The sequence below is a fragment of the Astyanax mexicanus genome, chromosome 14 (assembly GCF_023375975.1).
Source record: "Astyanax mexicanus isolate ESR-SI-001 chromosome 14, AstMex3_surface, whole genome shotgun sequence".
NCBI classification, from domain to species: domain Eukaryota; kingdom Metazoa; phylum Chordata; class Actinopteri; order Characiformes; family Acestrorhamphidae; genus Astyanax; species Astyanax mexicanus.
In genome coordinates, this window is record NC_064421.1 from 65,001 (window position 1) to 92,500 (window position 27,500).

A 27,500-nucleotide genomic window follows, 5' to 3' on the forward strand; every position below is an offset into this window, starting at 1 on the left:
TGCTGAAGGAGTGGAAGAAGCTGGTGTTCCTCCACCCGAACAGCTCCACCCTGTGGAGGAGATTCCTGCTCTTCACCCAGACCCACTTCAGCTCCTTCTCCACCTCCAGGGTCAGCGCCGCCTACGCCAAGTGTCTGAGCACGCTCAGTGCGGTGCAGGACGGCACCATGCTCTCCCACCCACCACTGCCGGGCACAGAGGAGGAGCTACTGGGTACGGTTACACGCACACACACACACACACACACACACACTATACACTACACACTATACACACACACATTATACACTACACACTATACACACACACGCACACACACTACACACTACACACTATACACTATACACTATACACACATACACACATACACACTATACACTACACACTATACACTATACACTACACACACATACACACTATACACTACACACTATACACTATACACTACACACACACACACATTATACACTACACACTATACACTATACACTATACACTACACACACACACACATTATACACTACACACTATACACACACACGCACACACACTACACACTATACACTATACACTATACACTATACACTACACACACACACACATTATACACTACACACTATACACACACACGCACACACACTACACACTACACACTACACACTACACACTATACACTATACACTATACACTACACACACACACACATTATACACTACACACTATACACACACACGCACACACACTACACACTACACACTATACACTATACACTATACACACATACACACATACACACTACACACTACACACTATACACTATACACTACACACACATACACACTATACACTACACACTATACACTATACACTATACACTACACACTATACACTACACACACACACTATACACACACACGCACAGTCAATACACACACACACTGTGTTTTCTGTTACCAAGATAAACAAGATAAAACTCCAGAAATGTACCTGAACACACCTCATTTCCAGAACACCACGCCCATCAGTGTAGATATATTCAGAAGCTCTGCTGCTGTTTAAACCAGGCAGGAGGAAGGAGGGTAAATATACTGATGGTGGGGTGAAAGATAGCGATGCACTAGTGCAGGGTGTGAGATAGCGATGTGTGTGTGTTGGGTATTTGTGTGAATTTGTTTATATTAATAAATATTTAGTAACACTGCTGTTTTGTACTTCCTGTAGAAATCTTCCTCCTGCAGTGTCACTTCCTGCGGCAGGCCGGCCAATCAGAGAAAGCGCTCAGCCTGTTTCAGGCCCTGCTGGACTTTACCTTCTACAAACCCGACACTGTCACTCACCTTAACACCCGACAACAGGTACACACACACACACACACACACACACCCAACACCATCACTCACCTTAACACCCGACAACAGGTACACACACACACACACACACACCCAACACCATCACTCACCTTAACACCCGACAACAGGTACACACACACACACACCCAACACCATCACTCACCTTAACACCCGACAACAGGTACACACACACACTATACACACACACACACACACACACACACACACACACACATACACATACCACATACACATACACACACACACACACCCAACACCATCATTCACCTCAACTGTGTGTGTGTATGTGTGTGTATGTGTGTGTATGTGTGTGTGTGTATGTGTGTGTGTGTGTGTGTGTGTGTGTGTGTGTGTGCAGGTGGAGTTTTTCGAGCCGTTCTGGGACAGCGGTGAGCCGCGGGTGGGTGAGCGAGGGGGGCGGGGCTGGAGGGCGTGGATGCTCCAGCAGGAGAGAGGAGGATGGGTGGTGCCACCTGAGACAGGTAAACTCCTACACCCCCACCGCCCAATCTGCAGCTACTGTGTACAGAAAATACTGGAGTTATTATGGGATGGATTATCACAGGAGGAACATTAGGAACCTCTACAATTCCATCAGTTACACACTAATACTGTACCTGTAGATCAATAAATATTACCCATAAATATCAGAATGAATCTATATTTATTTATAATCATGTGATTATGTATGTAGAGTGTGTGTGTGTGTGTGTGTGAGTGTGTGAGTGTATAACAGCATATCTGCTTGTGTACAGAGGATGATGATGATGATGATGAAGATCAGGACGAGTGTGAGATCAGAGATAAGTCTGAGCCGAAGTGGAGGATCTGGTTGGATGTGGAAACGTCTCGTGAAGCGAAGCACTGGTTGCCCTGGAGACCTGACAAAAGCAAGGGCCAATCAGAGGAGGACTGTGAGGATCCAGACAGACAGGTGGCGCCGTGTTCTGTAATCTGACTGAGATATTTAGTGAGGCGGGACTGTAACGCTGTTCCGTACCTGTGCAGGTGCTGTTCGATGACATCGGCCCGTCCCTGATCCGGGTGGAGTCTGCGAGCCTGAAGCTCCGCCTTCTTCTCGCCTTCCTACGGTTTCTGGGCTTACCGGACCCCTCGGCCCCGCCCCCCAGCAGCACACTCCTGGATGACTCCGCCCTGCTGGACCTCAGCCTGGACTCAGAGCGACCTCTGACCTCCTGCCACCTCCCTCTGACCGGGATCAGCGCTGTGGGTCACATGACACACCTGAGTGATGTCAGGAAGCATGTGGGGCTATGTAAGGAGGGGGAGGAGTTTCTGGGGAACGTTCTGGAACGGGTCCTGCCACTGGTCAGGGCGCCGGACAGAACTGTCCTGTCGCTCTGCTGGCTGCAGTACGAGAAGCTGAAGGTCAGTCAATTACTGATATACATTAAATACTGTACTCAGGTAATTCAGTACTGAGTAACAGTTTATCCAGTACAGCGCAAGCGTGAAACATGTGACCTGTGAGATTATTTGAACTGTAGTAAACGATAATTGCGGTGCGTGTACAGCAGCAGCAGTAAGCGGTTGCGGGTTGCGGCGAGGGAAGCGGTGTGTGTAATGTGTGTATAATAAGTGTGTGTGTGTGTGTGTGTATTGCAGGTGTTGCGGTGTGTGTACAGCAGCAGCAGTAAGCGGTTGCGGGTTGCGGTGCGGCGCGGGAAGCGGGTGGGGAAACGGTTACTGAAGCTGCCGGAGAACCGCAGCAGCCTCAGCCTGTGGCGGGAGTACGCTCACCTGCAGTGGATTGTGGGTAATGTGGAGGAGGGGCGGAGAGTGTTCGACACGGCACTCGCAGTGGGAGGGGCTTCAGGACTGCAGGACCACACCCTCTGCGAACTCTGCCTTTTGTACGCCCAGTTAGAGGTGGAGCAGGCGTGCATGGGCGGAGCTAAAGCCTCCGTGGCTCCGCCCACTGGCTCTCGGGCTGTCTATGTTCTGAGCAGGCTGGCGGAGGGGGGCGGGTACAGCGGGTTCTCAGGGCAGGTGAGCCCGGTGTCGGTTCTAAAGGCCCGGAAAGCGTACGAGAACGCCCTATCAGCAGCTGCAGAGGGCGGGACACCACGGAGTGCTCTGATTGGCTGTTTCGGACTGTTCCAGTACCTGACGGTGGGGATTGACGCTGCTGATGCGGTCTTCACTGAAGCCAGAGAGCGGCTGACACCCGGCACTGCCACTGCCACTGCCACTGGCACAGAACCCGACCCGTCACTCAGAGAGCGCGAGGCCGTGTGCGTCCTGCATGTGGCACTGCTGCGGCTGCACTCCAGCACCAGCGCCTTCCCCCTGTCCCGCCTCCGGATGGCGCTGACCGACGCCCTGCGCCTCCTGCCCTGCAGCGCCACCCTGTGGCACTTCTACCTGCTGACCGAGAGCCGTTACCATAGCGCCGGCCGCGCCCGCAGGTTCTTCCACACCGTCGCCAGGGGCAACCAGACCATCATACCACACCTGTTCTCCATCACCGCAGAGCAGCGGAGGAAACAACACCTCGACTCCGTCATCAGGTCAGAACAGAACTACACAAACACACACACACTACACACTGTACACACACACACACACACACACACACTCTACACACACACACACACACTATACACACTAACCCCTCCCGTCTCTCTCTCAGGTTGGGTCTTCCAGCCGATGCTCTGCCAGTGATCCCGGAGACGGGCCTTAGTAACCGTATCCGCTCACTGTTTGAGGTTGCCGTGGCGACGGAGGAGGGAGCCCACTGCCCCCTGCTGTGGAGGATGTACATGAACTTTATGGTAAAACATCTTTCCCTCTTTTGTCTGTTAACCCTAAAGTGTATGGGTTTCAGGGACGGGGATGAAGATGTTGGTGATTATGGTGATGATGGTGATAATGGTGATGAATGGTGATTATGGTGATTATGGTGATGATGGTGATGATGGTGATGATGGTAATAATGGTGATGATGGTGATTATGGTGATTATGGTGATAATGGGATGATAGTGATGATGGTGATGATGGTGATGATGGTGATAATGGGATGATGGTGATTATGGCGATTATGGGGATAATGGTAATGATGGTGATTATGGTGATGATAGTGATGATAGTGATAATGGCGATGGTGATTATGGTGATTATGGTGATGATAGTGATGATAGTGATGATGGTGATAATGGTGATAATGGCGATGATGGCTATGGTGATGATGGTGGTGATGGTGATGTTGATTATGGTGATTATGGTGATAATGGGATGATGGTGATAATGGGATGATGGTGATGATGGTGATGATGGTGATAATGGGATGATGGTGATTATGGGGATAATGGTAATGATGGTGATTATGGTGATGATAGTGATGATAGTGATTATGGCGATAATGGCGATGATGGCGATGGTGATTATGGTGATGGTGGTGATGGTGATTATGGTGATAATGGGATGATGGTGATTATGGTGATTATGGTGATTATGGTGATAATGGGATGATGGTGATTGTGGTGATTGTGGTGATAATGGGATGATGGTGATGATGGTGATAATGCTAATAATGGTGATTATGGTGATAATGCTAATAATGGTGATTATGGTGATAATGGGATGATGGTGATGATGGTGATGATGGTGATAATGGGATGATGGTGATTATGGTGATTATAGTGATAATGGGATGATGGTGATTATGGTGATAATGGGATAATGGTGATGATGGTGATGATGGTGATAATGCTAATAATGGTGATTATGGTGATGATGGTGATGATGGTGATAATGGGATGATGGTGATTATGGTGATTATGGTGATTATGGTGATAATGGGATGATGGTGATTATGGTGATAATGGGATAATGGCGATGATGGTGATAATGGGATAATGGTGATGATGGCGATGATGGTGATAATGGGATAATGGTGATGATGGTGATGATGGTGATAATGCTAATAATGGTGATTATGGTGATGATGGTGATGATGGTGATAATGGGATGATGGTGATTATGGTGATAATGGGATGATGGTGATTATGGTGATTATGGTGATTATGGTGATAATGGGATAATGGTGATGATGGTGATGATGGTGATAATGGGATAATGGTGATGATGGCGATGATGGTGATAATGGGATAATGGTGATGATGGCGATGATGGCGATAATGGGATAATGGTGATGATGGTGATAATGCTAATAATGGTGATTATGGTGATTATGGTGATGATGGTGATGATGGTGATAATGCTAATAATGGTGATTATGGTGATGATAGTGATGATGGTGATGATGGTGATAATGGGATGATGGTAATGATGGTAATGATGGTAATGATGGTGATTATGGTGATGATAGTGATGATAGTGATGATAGTGATAATGGTGATTATGGCGATAATGGCGATGATGGCGATGGTGATTATGGTGATGGTGGTGATGGTGATTATGGTGATTATGGTGATAATGGTGATGATGGTGATGATGGTGATGATGGTGGGTGTGTGCAGGTGTGTAACGGGGACACAGAGAGAGGAAGAGGAATCTTCTATAAAGCTCTACAGAACGTCCCCTGGGCTAAAGTGAGTCCCTCTCTATATATACGTATAGTGTGTGTATATTTATATGGTGTGTGTTTGTATGTGTTATTTATATATATGTATTGTGTGTGTGTGTGTGTGTGTTATTTATATGTATATATATATATATATATATATATATATATATATATATATATATATATATATATATATGTATTGTGTGTGTGTTTTATTTATATATATGTGTATATATGGTGTGTGTGTGTGTGTGTGTTATTTATATATATGTATATATATATAATGTGTGTGTATGTGTGTGCGTTTGTGCAGTGTGTGTATATGGACGCGGTGCGGTTGTTTCCGGATCGGGTTCAGGAGTTTTTGGATCTGCTGGTGGAGAAGGAGCTCCGGCTCCGAGCGCCGATGGAGGAGGTGGAGATCCTGCTGGAGGAATAAACGCCTACACTACCCACAATGCACCAGACCTGCGGACCCTCACATACCTTTATTTATATTTTATTTGGATATGAAAATGGTAATTTTGTGATAAATGTATATATTTATAGTCTGCAGTGTCCGGGTTTTATTTTTTAATGTTTTTAATTAACGTCTTTAATAAACATCGATTTCTGTAATAAATACAGAACACAGTACTGTACTTTACTCTCAGTACTTCAGTACATTTTACTGTAAACTACTCCAGTATTGAAATACAAATAATGTTAAATACTTCTGTACTTTTACTGAAATGTGGAGCTTAAAGAACTTTAGCTTCCACATCCTGAAACATCTGATCCCACCACTGATCCCAGAACAGCAGCAGCTCAGGAATATTTAACAGTGATGAAGTAATGTCATGTAATAAAGTACTGTAATGTAATTAAGTACAGTAATGTAATAAAGTACTGTAATGTAATTAAGTACAGTAATGTAATGAAGCTCCAGTGTTGATCTTCTGGAGATCTGGAGATTTCTCCTGCACAGTTCTGTAATCTGAGCTGCATTGGGGGGAGGTGGTCTTAATGTTTTGGCTGTACATTTCATATTTCATTAAGCTTAATTTAAATATAAGATTTATATTAGAACAGTTGCATTATTACTTTAATCTATAATCTAATTTATAATCAGATTTTATATAAAACTCAGTCTTTTCTGTGTTGTGCAGAATTTAGAGCTGATTGTAGTTTAGTGGGCGGAGTTTGGGGGGGTTGCACTATCTGGCAACCCAGCTACCAGCAGCGCGTCCGTATCTAAGCAACCAGATCCGCGGTGGAATGGCGGAGGAGCGCGCGCTTGCAGGTAAACATCGGGTTCTCTTTATTAACTCTTTAAACCGATTAATCAATTAATCCAATTACCGATTAATCTCGAACCGCGGCGTCACTGTCAGCGCGGCTCTGCTGGGTTGCCAGATATTAACGCGTTTTTATTTCAGTGACCTGATGCAGAGAAAGTAGGAGAAACAGCGCTGTTTAAACACATCCACGTTCCTCTGATTCATTTACTTACGTTTAAAAATAAAAATAAATAAATCATTCTCTAAATCCAGCGACAAGATCAATAATCTGGCAACACTGGAACACTATAACACTGCTCTGTAACAGTAAAGAGTTACCCAACGCACTTTTAGTATTAATATAAAAAAACTGAAAGCACTTTACCATTTAGAATAAAATGCATCTAATTCTATACCCTCTCTACATCTGTACACACTCATTTATTCACCTCTAAATCACTTTTAGTGCATAAAATCACCTATTAATGTTCCCAGATAAGAAAAAAAAACACCAACAGCTCCAAATCTATAGGATTTACACATCTAAATAACGGGGGTGTTCACTTTGAATCATGGGGAAAATTCACACCCATTAATATTATACAAATCCTGTATTATAACTCTATTATATATTATATTTTATATATTTACAAATTTACTAGCATTTCAGCAACGGTGTATGATACAGCTAGGTGGCAGCAAACACACGCACTTCCTTTATATTTACAATACAGTGTCGATTCTCCTGTATATTTAATTGTAAAAATGTAATATACTGTATAATTGGCACTCTATCCAAATTTCTAAAGTGCGTGTGTTTGCTGCCACCTAGCTGTATCACATACAGTTGCTAAAATGCTAGTACATTTGAAAATATATAAAATATAATATATAATAGTCAAGTCAAATGTATTTCTAATTTAAAAACCACAAATACCAACCAAAGTACTGTACAATACAGAAGTACGAACAATTAAATATATAAAACTAAACAACAAATAAGATATAAGATAAATAAAAAAGTAGCATCAGGAAACAAGATTCAGATTAACCCCAGACACTCAGAACTGAACACACTGAAAGTCCTGAGAGTACAGGTACGATTTTAGATTAGTATTAAAACAGTGATGGAGGGAGATGCAGATTATTCCACAGTTAAAGCTCTGTAATCTTCTGACTTCAGTTCAGGAGTTTAAGCGTCTCTAAGAGCTGCTGATTTTTAGGACTCGTCGGGTTGAATATGGATGCAGAAGGTCGGAGATGATGGTCTGATGGAGACGCTGTTAAAACTTTAATTATAAATTGACCGACAGTCGGTACAGGAAGTCCTGTACAGGAGAGATGGACTCCCTCTCATTAGTCCCAGTTAAGAGTTCAGGAGGTTCTGAAGGTTCTGATCAGGAGGTTCTGATTGTGTTCAGGTGTGTCGGAGGTCCAGAAGAAGATCCGGAGCGCGTTTGATGTTTTTGATCATGAACAGAATCAAACTGTGGACGTCAGGTTGGTTCTGATTCTGCAGATTATAGTGATGTAGAGTTCTGAGTTCTGATCGGGTTCTGTAATGAATCTGATCCGATTTGTTTGTTTGTTTGTTTTTAGGGAGATCGGGACGATTATTCGTTCTCTCGGTCGATTTCCCACCGAAGCTGAACTGCATGACGTCATCGCTGAGGTCAGAGCTCATTTACATATTTCAGACATATTATATTAAATCTGCGGCTGTGTCTTTTATACTGGTTTATATACTAAGTTATATACTGGTTTATAGGTTACAGACAGGTTTATATACTGGTTTATAGACTGGGTTATATATATGTTTATAGACTGGGTTATATAGAGGTTTATAGACTGGTTTGTATACTGATTTATTTACTTGGTTATAGACTGGTTTATATACTGGTTTTTAGACTTGTTTATATGTTATAGACTGGTTTGTATACTGTGGTTTAGATTGATTTCTATACTGGTTTATATACTGATTTATAGACTGGTTTATATGCTAATTTATATGTTATAGACTGGCTCATATGTTATAGACTGGGTTATATAGAGGTTTATAAACTGGTTTATATACTCGTTTATAGACTGGTTTAATGAGCAGTGCTGGAAATGTTGTTACAGATCGAGGAGGAGGAGCCAGCGGGCTTCATCCGTTTTGAGAAGTTCCTGCCGACCATGTCCCGAATCCTGATGGAGAACAAGTAACTCTTGATCACTGCGTTTACACTGAACTGATTAATCTGAATTATTTCAAACTCCAGTTCTGATTGGAGGTTCTGATCAGAAATTCTGATCGGAGGTTCTCATCGGAAGTTCTGATCGGAGGTTCTGATCGGAGGTTCTGATCGGAGGTTCTCATCGGAAGTTCTGATTGGAGGTTCTGATTGGAGGTTCTGATTGGAGGTTCTGATCGGAGGTTCTGATTGGAGGTTCTGATCGGAGGTTCTGATTGGAGGTTCTGATCGGAGGTTCTGATTGGAGGTTCTGATTTGTTCTGTCAGGTTACGTCCCGTTCCTGAGGATCTTCTGCTTCAGGCGTTTGAGGTCAGAAACTCTTACGTTCATCTTGTTCAGATATTAATTTAACTTCAGCGGTGCAAAAGCACACAGTCTGAATCCTGTAGAGCAGGAGATCAGGAGGGAGATCAGGACTGTGTGCTAAAGGTGTTTATAGAGCGAATCTGGTTGTTAAATTAAATAATAATAAATAATATAAATGTGTTTCAGGTTCTGGATCAGCAGAAGAAAGGACACCTGGATCCGGAGGAGCTCAGCAGATATTTAACACAGGAAGGTAAATCCAGCACTTAGACTTTAGCTCCTCCCACTGCCGGTGACATCATCAGATATGTAAAGTTTACTGAAGATTAATTAGAAATTCCTGACTGTGTTTCGAGTCTCAGAGCTGAGGGTGGTGTTGTGGGTGGTGCTGAGGGCGGGGCTGTGGTCGGGGCTGATGGATGTGCTGCTGTTTCTGCAGGAGATCCTTTCTCTCAGGAAGAGATGGAGCAGATGAGGGTGGTGTTGTGGGCGGGGCTGAGGGTGATGTTCTGGGTGGGGCTGAGGGTGGTGTTCTGGGTGGGGCTGGGGTTGTGGGCGGGGCTGAGGGCGGTGTTGTAGGCGGAGATGAGGGTGGTGCTGTGGGCGGAGCTGAGGGTGGTGCTGTGGGCGGAGCTGAGGGTGGTGTAAAGGTGCTTGCACACTGAACGCGGTATGCCGCGCGGCATTCCGCTGTGCTGCCGCTCTGCTCTACGCTGGTCAGTTGCGGGTGCGTTGCGCTGCTGCTGACGCCAAGCGTCTCCTGCTGATAATAGGCGGAGTTTTCTAAAACCCATCACCTCTGTGAGCGGTGTTTTGTAGTTTTGAGTCTCTACAGCCTCTGTGGATCTGTATATGTTTCTCAGCCTCAGAACAAAGCTCTGATTCTTCTCTTCCTCCTGTTATCTCTATATGAGTGTAGGGAAGTGATGTACAGCTGAGGGGATTCACTAATCGCTATTATTAGTCTCTCGCGCACGTTTATTGTTGTTTGGACTACAGTTTCTCTCTAGTCGCGTGAGTTCACGTCATGCGTTTTCTGCCGAGGTACCGCTTGCCGCGAGGTCAAAGTTGAACCATGTTGAACTTTGCCCGCGGTAAGCGGTAGCGCGGTGGAGGCGTGGTTATGGGCGTGGAAACGCGCCGCTTTCCGCTCTGCTCCGCGGCAGCGACGCACCGCTCTACCGCTCTAGACACTATTGAATCCTATGGGGGTCAGCGTACCGCGCCGCATCTACCGCGTGCAGTGTGCAAGCACCTTTATTGTGTTCCTGCAGGAGATCCGTTCTCTCAGGAGGAGATGGAGGAGATGCTCTCTGCTGCTCTGGATCCCGAGAAGAATCTGATCTTCTACAGGGATTTCGTCAGCATGATGACCGCCGATGAGCCGTGGTAACGAGGGACCGCCCACAGGGGGCGGAGCTACATCAGCTTTAATAATCGGAAACTTCTTTATTCCATTTATATTAAAGCTCATTAAATATTTCATGTGTGACTAATAAATAAATAAATAAATAAATTCTGCGCTGTTTTCTTTTTTTTTTTTTTTACAGAGATTCAAAATTTAAATACAATAATTAAATCCACTTTTATCTGATTTATAATAAATATTTATGTTTACACACAGGTTAAAACTTGACATTAAAGATCAGTTATTATTATTATTATTATTATTATTATTATTATTGTTGTTATTATAAGTAGTAGTAGTATTGACTAATTGCCTTATTTTTTAGTAAAAAAGATGATGGTCACATGTCACTAGCTAGCCAATCAGAAACTTTTCCCACAGTGTTATCTGTCAGCTGGTTGCTGTTATACCTCGTTTTGATTGGCCAGGTGTTTATTTGTATTCACAATCACACACTATAAATAATAATCAATAAATATTTTTTTGTGATTTTAGATAGAGATTATGATTATCAGCCTTTAACCTCAGGGTTTCTGCTCTGTACATAAAGTTTGTTTATATAAATTACTATTATGATTTTATAGATCTTTGGGAAATAAACTTTATTTGTAATTGTATAAACTTTAATGCTAATTTAATGATAGTTTAGCTGTTAGTCAGTAATGTTGGATTATTTATTATTTTTTCTAACATTAATATTTCTCAGTGATTTAGCTGAGCTACTTTAGTAAAACACACTTTGTGTGCAGTTCAAACTCACACCTTTGGCATGGGCTTATTTCACCAATTATTTGCATAGTGGGCGTGTCTTCCTCTCCCATTCACTCAACATCAGCGGGGAAAATAAAGGTTAATTTAGAAACAGATCATTCTGATAATGTTTTTATGTATGTGATGATTTTGCTCATTAATAAACAGAGAATAAAGAGGATATCCAATTCTAACATAACTGCACTGATGAGTCCAATAGAAACATGGGAGGGACTCTTATTTTGAAGGGCTGCAGTTTCAGTGAGAGTTGATGATGGCGGCGCGTGCTGAGAGGTTTATAAGCGTGCGGGCGGGAAACGGGCTGCGCGCGGTCGGTGAGATTAAAGCCGGAGCGGTGATACAGATCAAAGAGAATGAAGGAGGCGATGCCATTGATCTGCAGAGCTGCGCGCCCTTTACATTCTGCGTCGCGCGGAACTTCCTGCAGTCCGCGTGCCACAACTGCTTCCGCACGTGAGTTTATTACACACACACACACAAACATCCACAGTGCCATTCTACTGTATACACACTGCACCCTACACCCTAAACCTTACAGACTGCACCCTACACCCTAAACCTTACAGACTGCACCCTACACCCTAAACCTTACAGACTGCACCCTACACCCTAAACCTTACAGACTGCACCCTACACCATAAACCTTACAGATTGCACCCTACACCATAAACCTTACAGACTGCACCCTACACCATAAACCTTACAGACTGCACCCTACACCCTAAACCTTACAGACTGCACCCTACACCATAAACCTTACAGACTGCACCCTACACTCTAAACCTTACAGACTGCACCCTACACCCTAAACCTTACACACTGCACCCTACACCCTAAACCTTACACACTGCACCCTACACCCTAAACCTTACAGACTGCACCCTACACCATAAACCTTACAGACTGCACCCTACACCCTAAACCTTACAGACTGCACCCTACACCCTAAACCTTACAGACTGCACCCTACACCCTAAACCTTACAGGCTGCACCCTACACCCTAAACCTTACAGACTGCACCCTACACCATAAACTTTACACACTGCACCCTACACCCTAAACCTTACACACTGCACCCTACACCCTAAACCTTACAGACTGCACCCTACACCCTAAACCTTACAGACTGCACCCTACACCCTAAACCTTACAGACTGCACCCTACACCCTAAACCTTACAGACTGCACCCTACACCATAAACCTTACAGACTGCACCCTACACCCTAAACCTTACACACTGCACCCTACACCCTAAACCTTACAGACTGCACCCTACACCCTAAACCTTACAGACTGCACTCTACACCCTAAACCTTACACACTGCACCCTACACCCTAAACCTTACACACTGCACCCTACACCCTAAACCTTACACACTGCACCCTACACCCTAAACCTTACAGACTGCACCCTACACCCTAAACCTTACAGACTGCACCCTACACCCTAAACCTTACACACTGCACCCTACACCCTAAACCTTACAGACTGCACCCTACACCCTAAACCTTACAGACTGCACCCTACACCCTAAACCTTACACACTGCACCCTACACCCTAAACCTTACAGGCTGCACCCTACACCCTAAACCTTACACACTGCACCCTACACCCTAAACCTTACACACTGCACCCTACACTCTAAACCTTACAGACTGCACCCTAAACCTTACACACTGCACCCTACACCATAAACCTTACAGACTGCACCCTAAACCCTAAACCTTACAGACTGCACCCTAAACCTTACACACTGCACCCTACACCATAAACCTTACAGACTGCACCCTACACCCTAAACCCTAAACCTTACAGACTGCACCCTACACCCTTAACCTTATAGACTGCACCCTACACCCTAAACCTTACAGACTGCACCCTACACCCTAAACCTTACACACTGCACCCTACACCCTAAACCTTACAGACTGCACCCTACACCCTAAACCCTAAACCTTACAGACTGCACCCTACACCCTTAACCTTACAGACTGCACGCTAAACCTTACAGACTGCACCCTAAACCTTACACACTGCACCCTACACCCTAAACCTTATAGACTGCACCCTACACCCTAAACCTTACAGACTGCACCCTACACCCTAAACCTTACAGACTGCACCCTACACCCTTAACCTTACAGACTGCACGCTAAACCTTACAGACTGCACCCTAAACCTTACACACTGCACCCTACACCCTAAACCTTACAGACTGCACCCTACACCCTAAACCTTACAGACTGCACCCTACACCCTAAACCTTACAGACTGCACCCTACACCCTTAACCTTATAGACTGCACCCTACACTCTAAACCTTACAGACTGCACCCTACACCCTAAACCTTACACACTGCACCCTACACCCTAAACCTTACAGACTGCACCCTACACCCTAAACCTTACACACTGCACCCTACACCCTAAACCGTACAGACTGCACCCTACACCCTAAACCCTAAACCTTACAGACTGCACCCTACACCCTAAACCGTACAGACTGCACCCTACACCCTTAACCTTACAGACTGCACCCTACACCCTAAACCCTAAACCTTACAGACTGCACCTCACACCCTAAACCTTACAGACTGCACCCTACACCATAAACCGTACAGACTGCACCCTACACCCTACACCCTAAACCTTACAGACTGCACCCTACACCCTAAACCTTACAGACTGCACCCTACACCCTAAACCCTAAACCGTACAGACTGCACCCTACACCCTAAACCGTACAGACTGCACCCTAAACCCTAAACCTTACAGACTGCACCCTACACTCTAAACCGTACAGACTGCACCCTACACCCTAAACCGTACAGACTGCACCCTAAACCCTAAACCTTACAGACTGCACCCTACACTCTAAACCGTACAGACTGCACCCTAAACCCTAAACCGTACAGACTGCACCCTACACCCTAAACCGTACAGACTGCACCCTAAACCCTAAACCTTACAGACTGCACCCTACACTCTAAACCGTACAGACTGCACCCTACACCCTAAACCGTACAGACTGCTCCCCAAACCCTAAACCTTACAGACTGCACCCTACACCCTAAACCGTACAGACTGCACCCTACACCCTAAACCTTACACACTGCACCCTACACCCTAAACCTTACACACTGCACCCTACACCCTAAACTCTAAACCGTACAGACTGCACCGTACACCCTAAACTGTACAGACTGCACCCTACACCCTAAACCTTACAGACTGCACCCTACACCCTAAACTCTAAACCTTACACCCTACTGCACAATCACCCTAAACCCTACACTACACCTTACACTGCATCCTTAACCTTACAGACTACACCCTAAACCTTACAGACTACACCCTAAACCTTACAGACTACACCCTAAATTCTACTGCATAATCACCTTAAACACTACACACTACACCCTAAAGCCTACACTGCACCCTACACCATAATCACTACACCCTGCACCCTGCACCCTACACCATAATCACTCTACCCTACACCCTAAAGCATAATAACTACACCCTTCCCACTACACCTTAAAGCATGCACTGCACCCTACACTTTATTAGAAACATCTACAGTACCCTGTACTGTTTGTGTGAGTGTATTTCTCCACTCTGGCCACAGGGTGGTGCTGTTTCTCTGTGTTGGCCAAATCAATACTTAGTAGATTCATATTTCTCTGCAGTTACAGCTGCATGTCTTTTAGGGTTTATCTCTACAAGCTTTGATCATCTAGAGACTGTAGAGATGTTTCCTCCATTCTTCTTTATAAATCAGCTGAAGATCAGTCAGGTTGGATGGAGAGTGTTGGTCTGTGAACAGCAGTTTTCATGTCTCTCCACAGAAGATCAATGAGATTTAGGTCTTTAGGACTTTAACTGGATCATTCTAACACATGAATATTCTCTGATCTAAATCATTATCCTCTTGAGACCCTGCGTCCTCATATGGGGACATTATATTTCTACATCTCTGCACCATGATTTTTTTAAAACGTTGAACTTTTTGGCCTCATATGGAGACTCTGTCCTAGTGCTGGACGATATGGCCAAAATTTATATCACGATATATTCCTTAAATTTCGGTCGATACGATATAATTTCGATATCGATATAAATACTTTGAAGGCCTCAGAAAACTGCTAAGAAGCCCTGCAATCCCTGCAGCACTGCGAATTTAAATTATTATGTAACTGTGTATTTGCACTTTTTGTATGGCTGGCATCAGATACCCTCATTATATGCACATCTATCTATCTATCTATCTATCTGTCTGTCTGTCTGTCTGTCTGTCTGTCGGAAATCTGTACCTACTACTGTCTGAAAATTTAATTTAAGCCTTTGAAACCTCCTTTCACAAAAACTTTAATACTTTAGAAATAAAAGTAGTCAAAATAAATCAATGCTCAATATTATTTGCATATAGCAAAATAATAACATGACATCCCTGTCAAACATAAGCCTATATAACTATTACCAATAAAAATAACTTTAAATTAAAACAGAGGCCGAGCTTCTTATTCTTTGTGAACAAATTTAACAGATTAAAACAAAAGTGTTTCAACTAGGATATAGAATACCAGAAGCCTTTATATACATAAAAGCAACAAGATTTTCCCGTCAAATAAACAAACCTATAGGCTTTATCAACTATGAATAACTTAGTTACAACATAAGCTATAAAAGTGCTTCAGTCAGTATAAGAAAAATATTGTATGTAGTGGAGTTGCTTGAAGTGGTGGAACAGATTAGATGTATTAACATTACCGCTGCTGGTCGGCTGCACTCTCCGGCACAATTTGCAGCAAAGCGGCAAGGGAGCGGAACCGCGGCCGCCCTCGAGGACCCACGGCCGAGCGAGCGGACCCACGGCCGAGCGAGCGGACTCGCGGCCACCCTCGAGGACCCACGGCCGAGCGAGCGGACCCGCGGCCGGCCTCGAGGACCCTCTGCCGAGCGAGCGGACCCGCGGCCGAGCGAGCGGACCCGCGGCCGGCCTCGAGGATCCGGGGCCGACCGAACCGAGTCTACCTTAGCCTTGGATCCGCTCGTCCCGGCTCCGTTTGGCTCCAGCACGAGACATTTTTGCTGCGTAGCGAAGCGGACCCGAGCCTAGCCATTTTAACCTAGCCTTGCCTAGCCTAGCCTATTTGGCTACGTGCCTGTGTGGTTACGTCATCACGCACTGACGTAGCCCAGCTACGGGGGCTGTGTTGAGCTCTGCGGCGAGCTGACGCCAGTAAAAGACGCCTGTCCGTGATTCTAATACATATCGATATACCACAAAACTGATATCACCGTTATTGAAACATTTCTTATCGCGATAAGTACCGATATCGAATTATTGTCCATGTCCATCCATCTTCCATCCATCAGCTCTGACCAGCTTCCTAAATCTGTCCCTGCTGAAGAAAAGCTTATCCCCACAGAGACAGAGAGAGAGAGACAGAGAGAGAGAGACAGAGAGAGAGAGACAGAGAGAGAGAGACAGAGAGAGAGAGACAGAGAGAGAGAGACAGAGAGAGAGATTTTGATTTTTAAAAAATACATTTTATTCAATCCTTAAACAAAAATGACCCTCCTTCACACAGTCCAATCAATATCTTAAGACAATCAAAATTAAAAGAGGCAAAAAATCCTTTTGCACACTTAGTTCCAAGGGAAGGCTATCTCTCCTTCCTCTATACTACACAAAATGTGCTTATAACACCATTCCAGTTCAAAAATCTCAATTGTATCCATAAGCTTATGGAAACCAAATTCAAAACGGATCCTGGACTCCACTAGAGCTAGAAACAGTGGCAACACCTCTTGGCCTGGTTTTTCCTCGAATTGTACACAGCCAGTTTTGCTTGACCAGATAGAAAATTTAACAGTTGCCACTTAACCCTCTCCTTCTGACTGTACCCAGCCCCAAAAATAAACGTTGTAGGATTAAAAACAACCCCACCCCTCTGAAAAATCAAACCAAGTGTGTCAAAAAGGGGTCTTAGCCTCCGACATTCTAAAAAAACAATGGAACACTGTCTCTCTTAGACCACAAAAAACACATAAATCACTGACTGCTGTATTAATAACTGAAACAAAAGCATTAACAGCTAAAACGCCATGCAGAATTCTCCATTGCAGATCCCCAGACCTCTTTACCAGAGGGGACTTGTACAGTACCCTCCACACTGGTCGTTTGTCTAAACCCACTCCAAGCTTGTCCCTCCAGACTGTGTCAGACTGTCCATTGAGCACTGACTTATTAAAAACTTTCACACAACATTTATATAAAACCCGGCCTGACGCAGTGTGGAAATCCAAGTCCTGCCAATCTGAAAAAGACAATAAAGGACCCGACACGCCTTCTAGGTCGGGCGTAATACCAGTCTTTGGAAAAGGGTCCGTTCTATGTGGTATTAAGTTCCCATTCCCATATTCCTGCAAAAGAGATTTGTCTTCTGAAGACAACCTGCCACCTAACAAGTCCAGGATGATCTTGGCATGCCGGGTAGACCTCTGACCTAACAATGAGGCAGCAGCATTGTTATTATCAAGGCCAGGTCCTACCACATCCACCAAGTTCTGCAGTTTAACTGCCTTTGAGATACAAAGTCTGTGAGAAAGACCCAGAATCCCATCAGTGGACACATCCAGCCGAGCCCCTTTAATTAAAGGCTCCTCCAGCAGCCAGTAGAGAGAGTTCTGCTCCAAACGGCGGTGCTTAAAAAGAGACCAAAACTTAAAAATTCCACGGTAAAAAAGAGATAATCCATTCAGGTGTAGTTGTTTATAGTCCAATAAAAACAAAGCGGTATCTAGTCCCAGTCCATCAACAGTGTGCAAAATACTACTTGCCACTTCCCTCCAAACTAGGTCCGTAGTACCAGTAAGATATTTCTGCAGGAATTCCAAACGAGACGTTGCCATTCTGCTGGCAAGGTGAATCAGTCCTTGCCCCCCTTCCTCCCTGGGCAAGAAGAGCACACTCTGTGGAACCCAATGGAGACGATCCCAGAAAAAATCCACCAGACATGCTTGCAACCGAGACAATAATCCAACAGGAGGGTCCACACAAGACAGTCTGTGCCACAACATTGAGGCAACTATGTTGTTGATAACAAGCACCCTTGCTCTAAAGGATAGTTGTCCATGGATCCATCTCCATTTTTTCAAGCGGCCTGTCATTTTCTCTAGCGCACCATCCCAGTTTTTCTGCTGAAACAAATCATCACCCAGGAACACACCCAAATATTTCAGTCCTCCCCTTTTCCAGACCATATTTTCTGGTAGCTGCAACAAGCCCCCAGGCCACTGACCCACTGCCAAGGCTTCGCTTTTTTCCCCAATTTATTTTGGCTGCAGATAAACACCCAAAATCCTGAACAATCGCAACTAAATTATCAACATCTGATTGTTTGCTCACTATTAAAATAATATCATCTGCATAAGCTGAAAGTTGAAGCCTAAAGAGTCTGCCCTGTCCCAAATCTAATCCAACAATAGTAGAGCGAAGCTTATGAAGTAGTGGCTTGATTGCTAAGGTATAAAGCATTCCAGATAGAGCACACCCCTGGCGTATGCCACGGCAAACTTTAAATGGTGCGCTCAACCCACCATTAATCTTTAAAACACTTTCAGTATCTTGGTACAGCACTTTTATCATTTTAAGAAAATAAGGGCCAACACCAAGCACTTCTAACGTCTGCCACAGATACTGGTGTTCAACTCTGTCAAAAGCTTTTTCTTGGTCAATGGAAAGAAGACCCCAGTCAAGCCCGCGAATCCTGGAAATGTCCAAAACATCACGCACCAAGAAAATATTGTCCCTGATGGATCTACCAGGCACACAGTAGGTCTGGTCATGGTGTATGACCTGCCCCATCACATCCTTCAGTCTATTGGCCAGGCACTTCGAAAAAACCTTAAGGTCAGTACACAGGAGACTCACCGGTCTCCAGTTTTTGATCTCTTGTAGGTTGCCCTTCTTAGATAACAAAGTAATAATTGCCCGTCTGCAGCTCAAAGGTAAGCAACCCTCATCGAGGCTCTCATTAAGGACAGCTAACAGATCAGCACCAAGCTCAGTCCAGAAGGCCTTGTAGAATTTTGCCGGTAAGCCGTCTATGCCTGGAGTAGTTCCACCCTTCATGCCCTGTAGGGCTGCATAGAGCTCGTGTACACCTAGCGGCCTTTCAAGAGCCACGCTAGAGCTTCCAGAGATCTCCAGCATCCCAGCAAAGAACCCATCAGCCAACGCTGCATCAGGTTTTTACTCACTTTTGTACAGTGCTGAATAGAACTGCACAGCTCGTTTCCGGATCTCAACCGGCTCCGTTAAATCCTGTCCATCCTCAGAGCGCAGGGCATGAATAAAGCGGCTCTGACCGTTCTTTCTTTCTAGACTAAAAAAGAACTGAGATGGGGCATCCATCTGCGTTAGATTTTGCAAACGCGATCGGACCAAAGCCCCCTGCGCCCTGACGCCCAACAGGTCCCTAAGGGCTGATGTCTTGGACCTCAGGACTGCAGCACGACCCCGGTCCTCATCATGTTCTAACTGTTGTTGTAATTCAATAATTTCAGTCTCAATTAATCGTATTGACTGAGTGATGTACCTAGAATTATTGAAAGTGTATTGTTGACAGAGTTGTCTAATGTTCACCTTCCCACAATCCCACCACTCTCGTAAATTCTGAAAACATTGCTTTTGCATTTTAAAATTACTCCAATAAATGTCAAAGACTTTTCTAAAATGTGAGTCAGACAGCAAAGATACATTAGATTTAATATTAGCAATAACAGCAGAGCATAAAACAAGACTATGGTCTGAAAAACCAACCGGTGTAATATCACAACTTTTAAAAACATTGAGGTGGTGTTTAAAACAATAAAAGCGATCTAGTCTGGCAAGAGACACAAAGCCATCTCTTATCTTTGCCCAAGTATACTGCCTGAGAGTCTTATTCAAGACTCTCCAAACATCACACAAACTATATGCTGTCATGGACTCTCGAAGAATTCGTTGCGAAGCAGCATGAGGTTCAGCATGGTTCCTATCCAACACATCATCTTCAGTGCAATTAAAGTCTCCCCCCATGAATAAAAAATCTTCAGAACAGAGGTTTTGCAAAGAAATATTAACAGAGTTCATAAAAAGAACCCTTTCAAGACCTGTAGTAGGAGCATATACATTGATTAAAACCATTTTAAATTTCTCAAATCTGGCAGAAACCATCAAACACCTTCCTTGCACCACATGCTCAACTTGAAAAGACATTGGAAGAAAATTTCTTGCAAACAAAATAGCCACCCCTCCTGTATTTGAACTCAAATGGCCAAAAACAATCTCCCCATCCCATTCTTTCCTCCAGTCAACCTCATTACCAAGATCACTGTGTGTTTCTTGAACAAACAATTTATCAATACCCTTATTCTTTACTAAGTCAAAGACCACAGCATGAGCCCCAACAGGCAGAGAAACAGAACAAAACTAAGAGGTCTCAAAACCAACATCATTGTTAAGTTCTAATTTCAGCTTAAGCAGCAGTTTTTTCAACCTAAAGACTTCCTGTGCTGTAAACTGTTCTTCACCTTCATTCCTCATTAAAGCCCGAGCTGACTGCATGAATATTTTAGGGTCAGGAAAGTAATCATCAATTTTCACACCTTTTACATTCTTGGTCTTGGTCAGGAACATTTTTATCTTTACAAAGGAGTAAGCATCACGTGAAACTGGCTGACTTCCTAGCTCTGACAAGTCACTGTCAGAGTCTTCTAAGCTACCAGAATCATTGGCCAGTGTATCTCTGCGCTTTTCACCCCCAGGAGCTCCATGTGTCCTCCCATCCCTTTTCCCAGTTCTAGTCAGTTTTAGTTTCCTTTTTCCTGGCACCCTAAAGAGTGCTTCTTCAGCTACTGCATCAGTATCCATGCTATTCCCTTCCACTAAACCAGAACTAAACACATTATCCTCCTGATGAACAGTAGATACATTCTCAGCAAGATCAGGTCCAGATTTCTCCTGACTGACTAAATTATCTACACCAACAGACTCAGCTACAGCACCCCCCTCCTCAGCCTGTACCGGACTATCAAAAACACTGTTCTCCTCTGTGTGATCAGCTCTAGAAATCAAAACACCCTCTCCTGCACCAGTAGACTCAACCTCACCACCAAACCCCTCAGCTACAGTAGGCTCAGGCACAGGAACAGCCTCTACCCCTGCAACTGTACCAGCCTGGTGCCCTGCATCTCCAGGAGGAGAAGAGCCTGCGGTCCCTGACGTGCCTTCACCTGCTTCAAAAGGACAGGAACGCCTTAAATGTCCCTCCTGCCCACACCCAAACATTTCATGTGATCAGTGGTAGCATAGATAACATAGTCAAAGCCATTAATTTTGAATTTAAAGTTCACGTTTAAGTCTTCAGCACCATTTTTCAAAACCATGTAAAATTGTCTCCTAAAGGAGACAACATGACGGGCGCGGGGATTTTTACCCCCAAAATGAATCATTTTTATAGGTGACATTATCTGGCCAAAACGGGAAAGTTCTGCAATTAGCTGCTCATCAGTCAGAAAAGGCAGAACATTAGACAAAGTGATCTTTTTAGCGGGATAATCGAGGGGCATTACAGGTGTAAATGTGCCCTGAATCACCACACCAGACATAACTAAAGTGTTAACTTTCTCTACACTGTCCAAAAACACAACCACTGCTTTATTCATTCTAGAAGCGGCTAAAACACTGCTACATTTAACCAAATCTCCGACGGCCAAAACACAGTCTTCTACAGTGCACCGCACTTCAGGTGCGAGTTTAATCGCGTGTTTCCGAGTGAGATGCTCATACTTAGTTTTCCCCCCCGCCGCCATGGCGACCGGCAAAAAGCCGGTAGCCGGCGAAAATAAACCAACCCGCTCTCTCCCTCTAACTCCAACTGTACTCCTACAAAAACACTCAAACTACTTCATAAACCAGCGACCAGTGAGCAGAGAAAAGAGAGAAAAGTTAGAAAAACTCACTCAAACAGCAGCAGCAGCGTCTCTCACACGCACTCACTCACCACCCCTCCCCTCACTCACACACCCACTTCCGCTCAGAGAGAGAGAGAGAGAGAGACAGAGAGAGAGAGACAGAGAGAGAGAGACAGAGAGAGAGAGACAGAGAGAGAGAGACAGAGAGAGAGAGACAGACAGAGAGAGAGAGAGACAGACAGAGAGAGAGAGAGACAGAGAGTGAGAGACACGCAGACGACCTGGTGCTGCTGTCTCCCACTGCACAGGGGCTACAGCAGCACCTGGACCTGCTGGAGCAGTACTGCCAGAACTGGGCCCTGGCAGTAAACATGAAAAAGACCAAAGTTATGATCTTCCAAAAGAAGCCCAGATGTCAGGAACACAGATACCAGTTTAGTCTGGGCAGCACCGCCCTAGAACACACGATGCAGTACACTTACCTCAGCCTCATCATTACTGCATCCGGGAGCTTCAGTTCGGCAGTGAATGCACTAAAAGATAAAGCTCACAGAGCGATGTACGCCATCAGGAGAAAATTCTACAATATTGACATTCCCATTCCAATCTGGTGTAAAGTATTTGATAGTGTGATTCAGCCCATTGCACTGTACGGGAGTGAGGTATGGGGTCCACTCAGTCAGCACAGCTACACTAGATGGGACAAGCATCCAACAGAAGTCCTGAATGCAGAATTCTGTAGAATGATCCTAAAAGTCCAGAGAAAAACTCCAACCAACGCATGCAGGGCAGAATTAGGCCGATTTCCTCTGATCATCAACATCCAAAAACGAGCTCTAAATTTCTGGATGCACCTGAAGACGAGTCCCAGTGACACGCTGCAATTTAGGGCGTTACAGACCCAAGAACTGAACCCTGAAAAGAGCTCCCTCAGTCAGCTGGTCCTGAGGCTTATTAACCCTCTAACAGATACTAATAGACAGCAGCCTCAGCCCAGCACTGCTTTACCACCCAAACTCAACATCAGGCAAATCACCAAACACAGTCTGAATGATTATCTGGAACACTGGCAAAAAGAAATCCAAACTCAAAACAAACTGGAATGCTATCGGGCCCTAAAAACAGAGTATAAATTAGAGGAATATCTCCTGACTGTCAGAGATAGAAAGCAGAGACAGATCCTGACCAAGTACAGACTCAGTGACCACAGACTGGCCGTAGAGACCGGCAGGTATAAACAGTCCTGCAGCCCAGAGAGGAGAGACTGTGTGCTCACTGTACGACAGGTGAGGTCGAGACGGAGATGCACTTCCTTCTACAGTGTGACAAATTCAAAGAAACACGAAATTTCTTCATTAACAAATTTAATGATTTAATTCCAAATTTTGAAACATTTTTACTATTAGATAAATTACGGATCACTCTGGGGGAGGGGCACACTGCCCCCCTCGCTGCCAAATACGTCAGTGCGTGTCACAGCCTGAGAGACAGTGGGTAACACCTCAAAATGACCTCTAAAATCCTGGGGACCCCATCCCAGATAAAATGATTATTATTATATAATTATAATTATTGATAAATGATATAATTATTATAATAATCATAATTACTTTCTGTTATAAATGTTATTATGTCTGTTGTGTATGTTCATATACCATTGTTGTTAATTGTTATAATGCTTTGGCAACACTGTAATTCACAGTCATGCTAGTAAAGCTACATTGAATTGAATTGAATAATTGACAGAGAGAGAGAGAGAGACTTTAATGTAATACATTACAGCCTGTCACAGAGAGAGAGACAGAGAGTGACCATATCACACTAAATATCACACACACACACACAGTATATATACACACATTACACACTCTCACACACACACTATTAGTTCATTTGTCTCATTACTTACACTTACACTAATTATATTATGCTTTATTATTATTTATTTATTATTATTTTATTTCAATTTTATATATTTATTTAATTTTTGCATTGTTTTAAAATCTGTTCTGTTCTGTTCTACTTTCTAGAAATGGTTAAACTCTGAATCAGTTCTCTACTTTTACTTTTACTATACTGTAAAACTGTGTAACTCAGGCTTTGTCAACACAAATGTACTGCTATTTGTCATGCCAATAAAGCACCTTGAATTGAATTGAATTGAGAGACAGAGAGAGAGAGACAGAGAGAGAGAGACAGAGAGAGAGAGACAGAGAGAGAGAGAGAGAGACAGACAGAGACAGAGAGACAGAGAGACAGAGAGAGAGACAGAGAGAGACAGAGAGAGACAGAGAGAGACAGAGAGAGAGACAGACAGAGACAGAGAGAGAGACAGAGAGAGAGACAGACAGAGACAGAGAGAGAGACAGAGAGAGACAGAGAGAGAGAGAGAGACAGAGAGAGAGAGAGAGAGAGAGAGAGAGAGAGAGAGAGAGAGAGAGAGACACTGAGCATACAGCCTCCTCACAACACCACACCAGCTGAAACTTCTCCAGGTCATTCATACTTTTATAAAAGTTAAAATCAATCTTTACCCGTGCTCTGACTAGCCGTGTGAAAATGGGCATTGCATCATAGTCTGTGTCTTGTTCTGCTTTGTTTTTTCTGCTGATGTAAAGTGCCAGTTTTGCCTGTCCAAGAATAAAATTTATCAACTGACACTTATACCTGTGAGTCCGGGTATATTTAAAACCAAGGATAAAAATCTGAGGTGTAAAATGATCATTAAAATTCATAAAAACAGTCTGTAAAAGTCCAAAAAGAGGACAGAGTCTAAAACAATGCATAAAAGCATGAAACACTGTTTCTCTTAGTGGACAGAAGGGACATGTGTGTGAAACCTCAGGGTTTAAAACAGAGATAAGAGTTTACAGGGACACTGCCATGAAGGATTCGCCACTGAAGATCTGCTACTTTCTTAGTTAACGGCGGCTTGTATAAAACTCTCCATTCTGGCCTAGTATCTACATCCAGCCCCAACTCTCTTCTCCACGGAGTGTCCACCCTCCCGTCCAACCTTTTCCTATTCAGGACTTTTACACAAGCTCTATATAAGAGCTTCCCACTGACTGTGCTCAGTTCCATACCAGCCTCCCCCTTACACTCCAACAACAACACCCCCACACTCCCCCAGGTTTGGGGTGATGGTGCAGGTAGGGAATGGGTCAGCTTCGTCAGGCTCAACAACAACAAGCATGGTCCTTCAGGAGGGACAGCTCCTCATCTGAGAGAGCTGATCTCCACCCCTGCAGGAGCCGGAGCGCCACACGCCGCGACCTCATCCCTAGGTGTGCTGCCAGGTTTTCTGCACTATTAAAATCAGGTCCCACCAGCCTCACAATCTGCCTAATAGTCATCACCCCAGCTGACACCAAGTCTTTAGACAGGACAAGGGAGTTTTGAGTAGTTAAAACCAAACGAGCACCATAAATCAAGGGTTCTTCTAAAAGCCAGTAAAGGGATGAGCAGCTTTCTCTGTAAAATTTAAAAAGTCCCAAATCTTAAAAAGTCCCCTATAAAATGCTGGTAAACCAGTAAAATGCAATTTCTTAGAATCCATTAAAAACAAAGTCCTGTCCAGTCCCAACCCTCCAACCGTGTTTAAAATTCTGTTTACAACAACTCTCCATACCGTGTCCACTGGGCCAGTGAGCAGCTTCTGTATAAACTGAAGCCGAAAGGCAGCAGTTCTACTGGCCAAATGGACTAGCCCCTGCCCACCTTCCTCTTTGGGCAAATGGAGAACTCCCTGTGGAACCCAATGCAGTCGGTCCCAAAAGAAGTCCACCAAGGCTGCCTGGATACTGGAAAGCAGACTAGGTGGGGGGTCAACACAGGTTAGTTTATGCCACAGAGAGGATGCAGCCAAGTTATTAATAACGAGTGCTCGTCCCCTGTAAGACATTCTGGGCACCAACCATTTCCATTTTAAAAGCTTACCCTTCACTTTCTCTAAAACACCCTCCCAGTTTTTCACCATAAAATCACTGTCCCCAAGATACACCCCCAAGTATTTAAAACCACCCCGCTTCCAAGTGAGACCCTCTGGAAGTTTGGGTTCTGTACCCTTCCAGACTCCAACCAGGATCGCCTCACTCTTGTGCCAATTAATTCGGGCAGAAGATAAAACATTAAAATCATTCAGTACTTTATGTAAAATTTTAACCTCAGCCTGCGAATTTAATAAAACCACGAGGTCGTCAGCGTAAGATGACACACAAAGGGACATGTCACAGTTGTGGATTTTAAAACCTGAGAGTGACTCTCTGAGTTTACAGAGCAGGGGTTCTATGGCGATGGAGTAAAGAAATCCTGACAATGAACATCCCTGTCTTATGCCTCTGGATACTGTAAAAGGGGCACACAATCCACCGTTAACTTTCAGCACACTCTCAATATCACAGTACAACACCTTGATCATGGCTATGAAACCAGAGTTGAACCCAAAATGCTGTAGAGCATTCCATAAGTAGCTGTGTTCAACCCGGTCAAAAGCCTTTTCCTGGTCTAAAAATAACAACCCAGTCTTTAAGCCCAAAAGTCTGGAGAGGTCCAAAATTCCCAGAATTAGATGTACCGTACTCCATGCTCTACCGTACTCCATGCCTTGGAGGGCAACATGTAGTTCCTCCAG

At 44.3% G+C, this 27,500-nt stretch overlaps 3 protein-coding genes across 3 annotated transcripts in view; all 3 read left to right on the forward strand.

The window, feature by feature from the left end:
* The window catches only part of nrde2 (NRDE-2, necessary for RNA interference, domain containing), a 12,675-nt gene extending 6,204 nt beyond the window's left edge, over positions 1-6,471 (forward strand). Inside the window, exons 6-14 of the mRNA XM_022662089.2 lie at positions 1-213; positions 1,222-1,355; positions 1,729-1,852; positions 2,126-2,304; positions 2,379-2,759; positions 2,997-3,901; positions 4,024-4,165; positions 5,874-5,945; positions 6,234-6,471. The exon at positions 1-213 is cut by the window's left edge and continues 205 nt beyond it. Of these exons, the coding sequence (XP_022517810.2) occupies positions 1-213; positions 1,222-1,355; positions 1,729-1,852; positions 2,126-2,304; positions 2,379-2,759; positions 2,997-3,901; positions 4,024-4,165; positions 5,874-5,945; positions 6,234-6,359 (2,276 nt within the window). The 3' untranslated portion in view covers positions 6,360-6,471. The remainder of the gene's footprint in view (positions 214-1,221; positions 1,356-1,728; positions 1,853-2,125; positions 2,305-2,378; positions 2,760-2,996; positions 3,902-4,023; positions 4,166-5,873; positions 5,946-6,233) is intronic.
* A 629-nt stretch (positions 6,472-7,100) lies between these two features.
* On the forward strand, positions 7,101-11,233 carry efcab2 (EF-hand calcium binding domain 2). Its single transcript, XM_007243695.4, has 7 exons — positions 7,101-7,202; positions 8,601-8,679; positions 8,779-8,851; positions 9,301-9,380; positions 9,681-9,723; positions 9,907-9,973; positions 10,995-11,233. Exons 1-7 carry the CDS (start codon positions 7,178-7,180, stop codon positions 11,111-11,113), a joined length of 486 nt encoding a protein of 161 aa, XP_007243757.1. The 5' UTR covers positions 7,101-7,177; the 3' UTR covers positions 11,114-11,233.
* Positions 11,234-12,104: 871 nt separating this feature from the next.
* The window catches only part of smyd3 (SET and MYND domain containing 3), a 107,584-nt gene continuing 92,188 nt past the window's right edge, over positions 12,105-27,500 (forward strand). Inside the window, exon 1 of the mRNA XM_049463923.1 lies at positions 12,105-12,352. Coding sequence (XP_049319880.1) covers positions 12,150-12,352 — 203 coding nt within the window. The 5' untranslated portion in view covers positions 12,105-12,149. The remainder of the gene's footprint in view (positions 12,353-27,500) is intronic.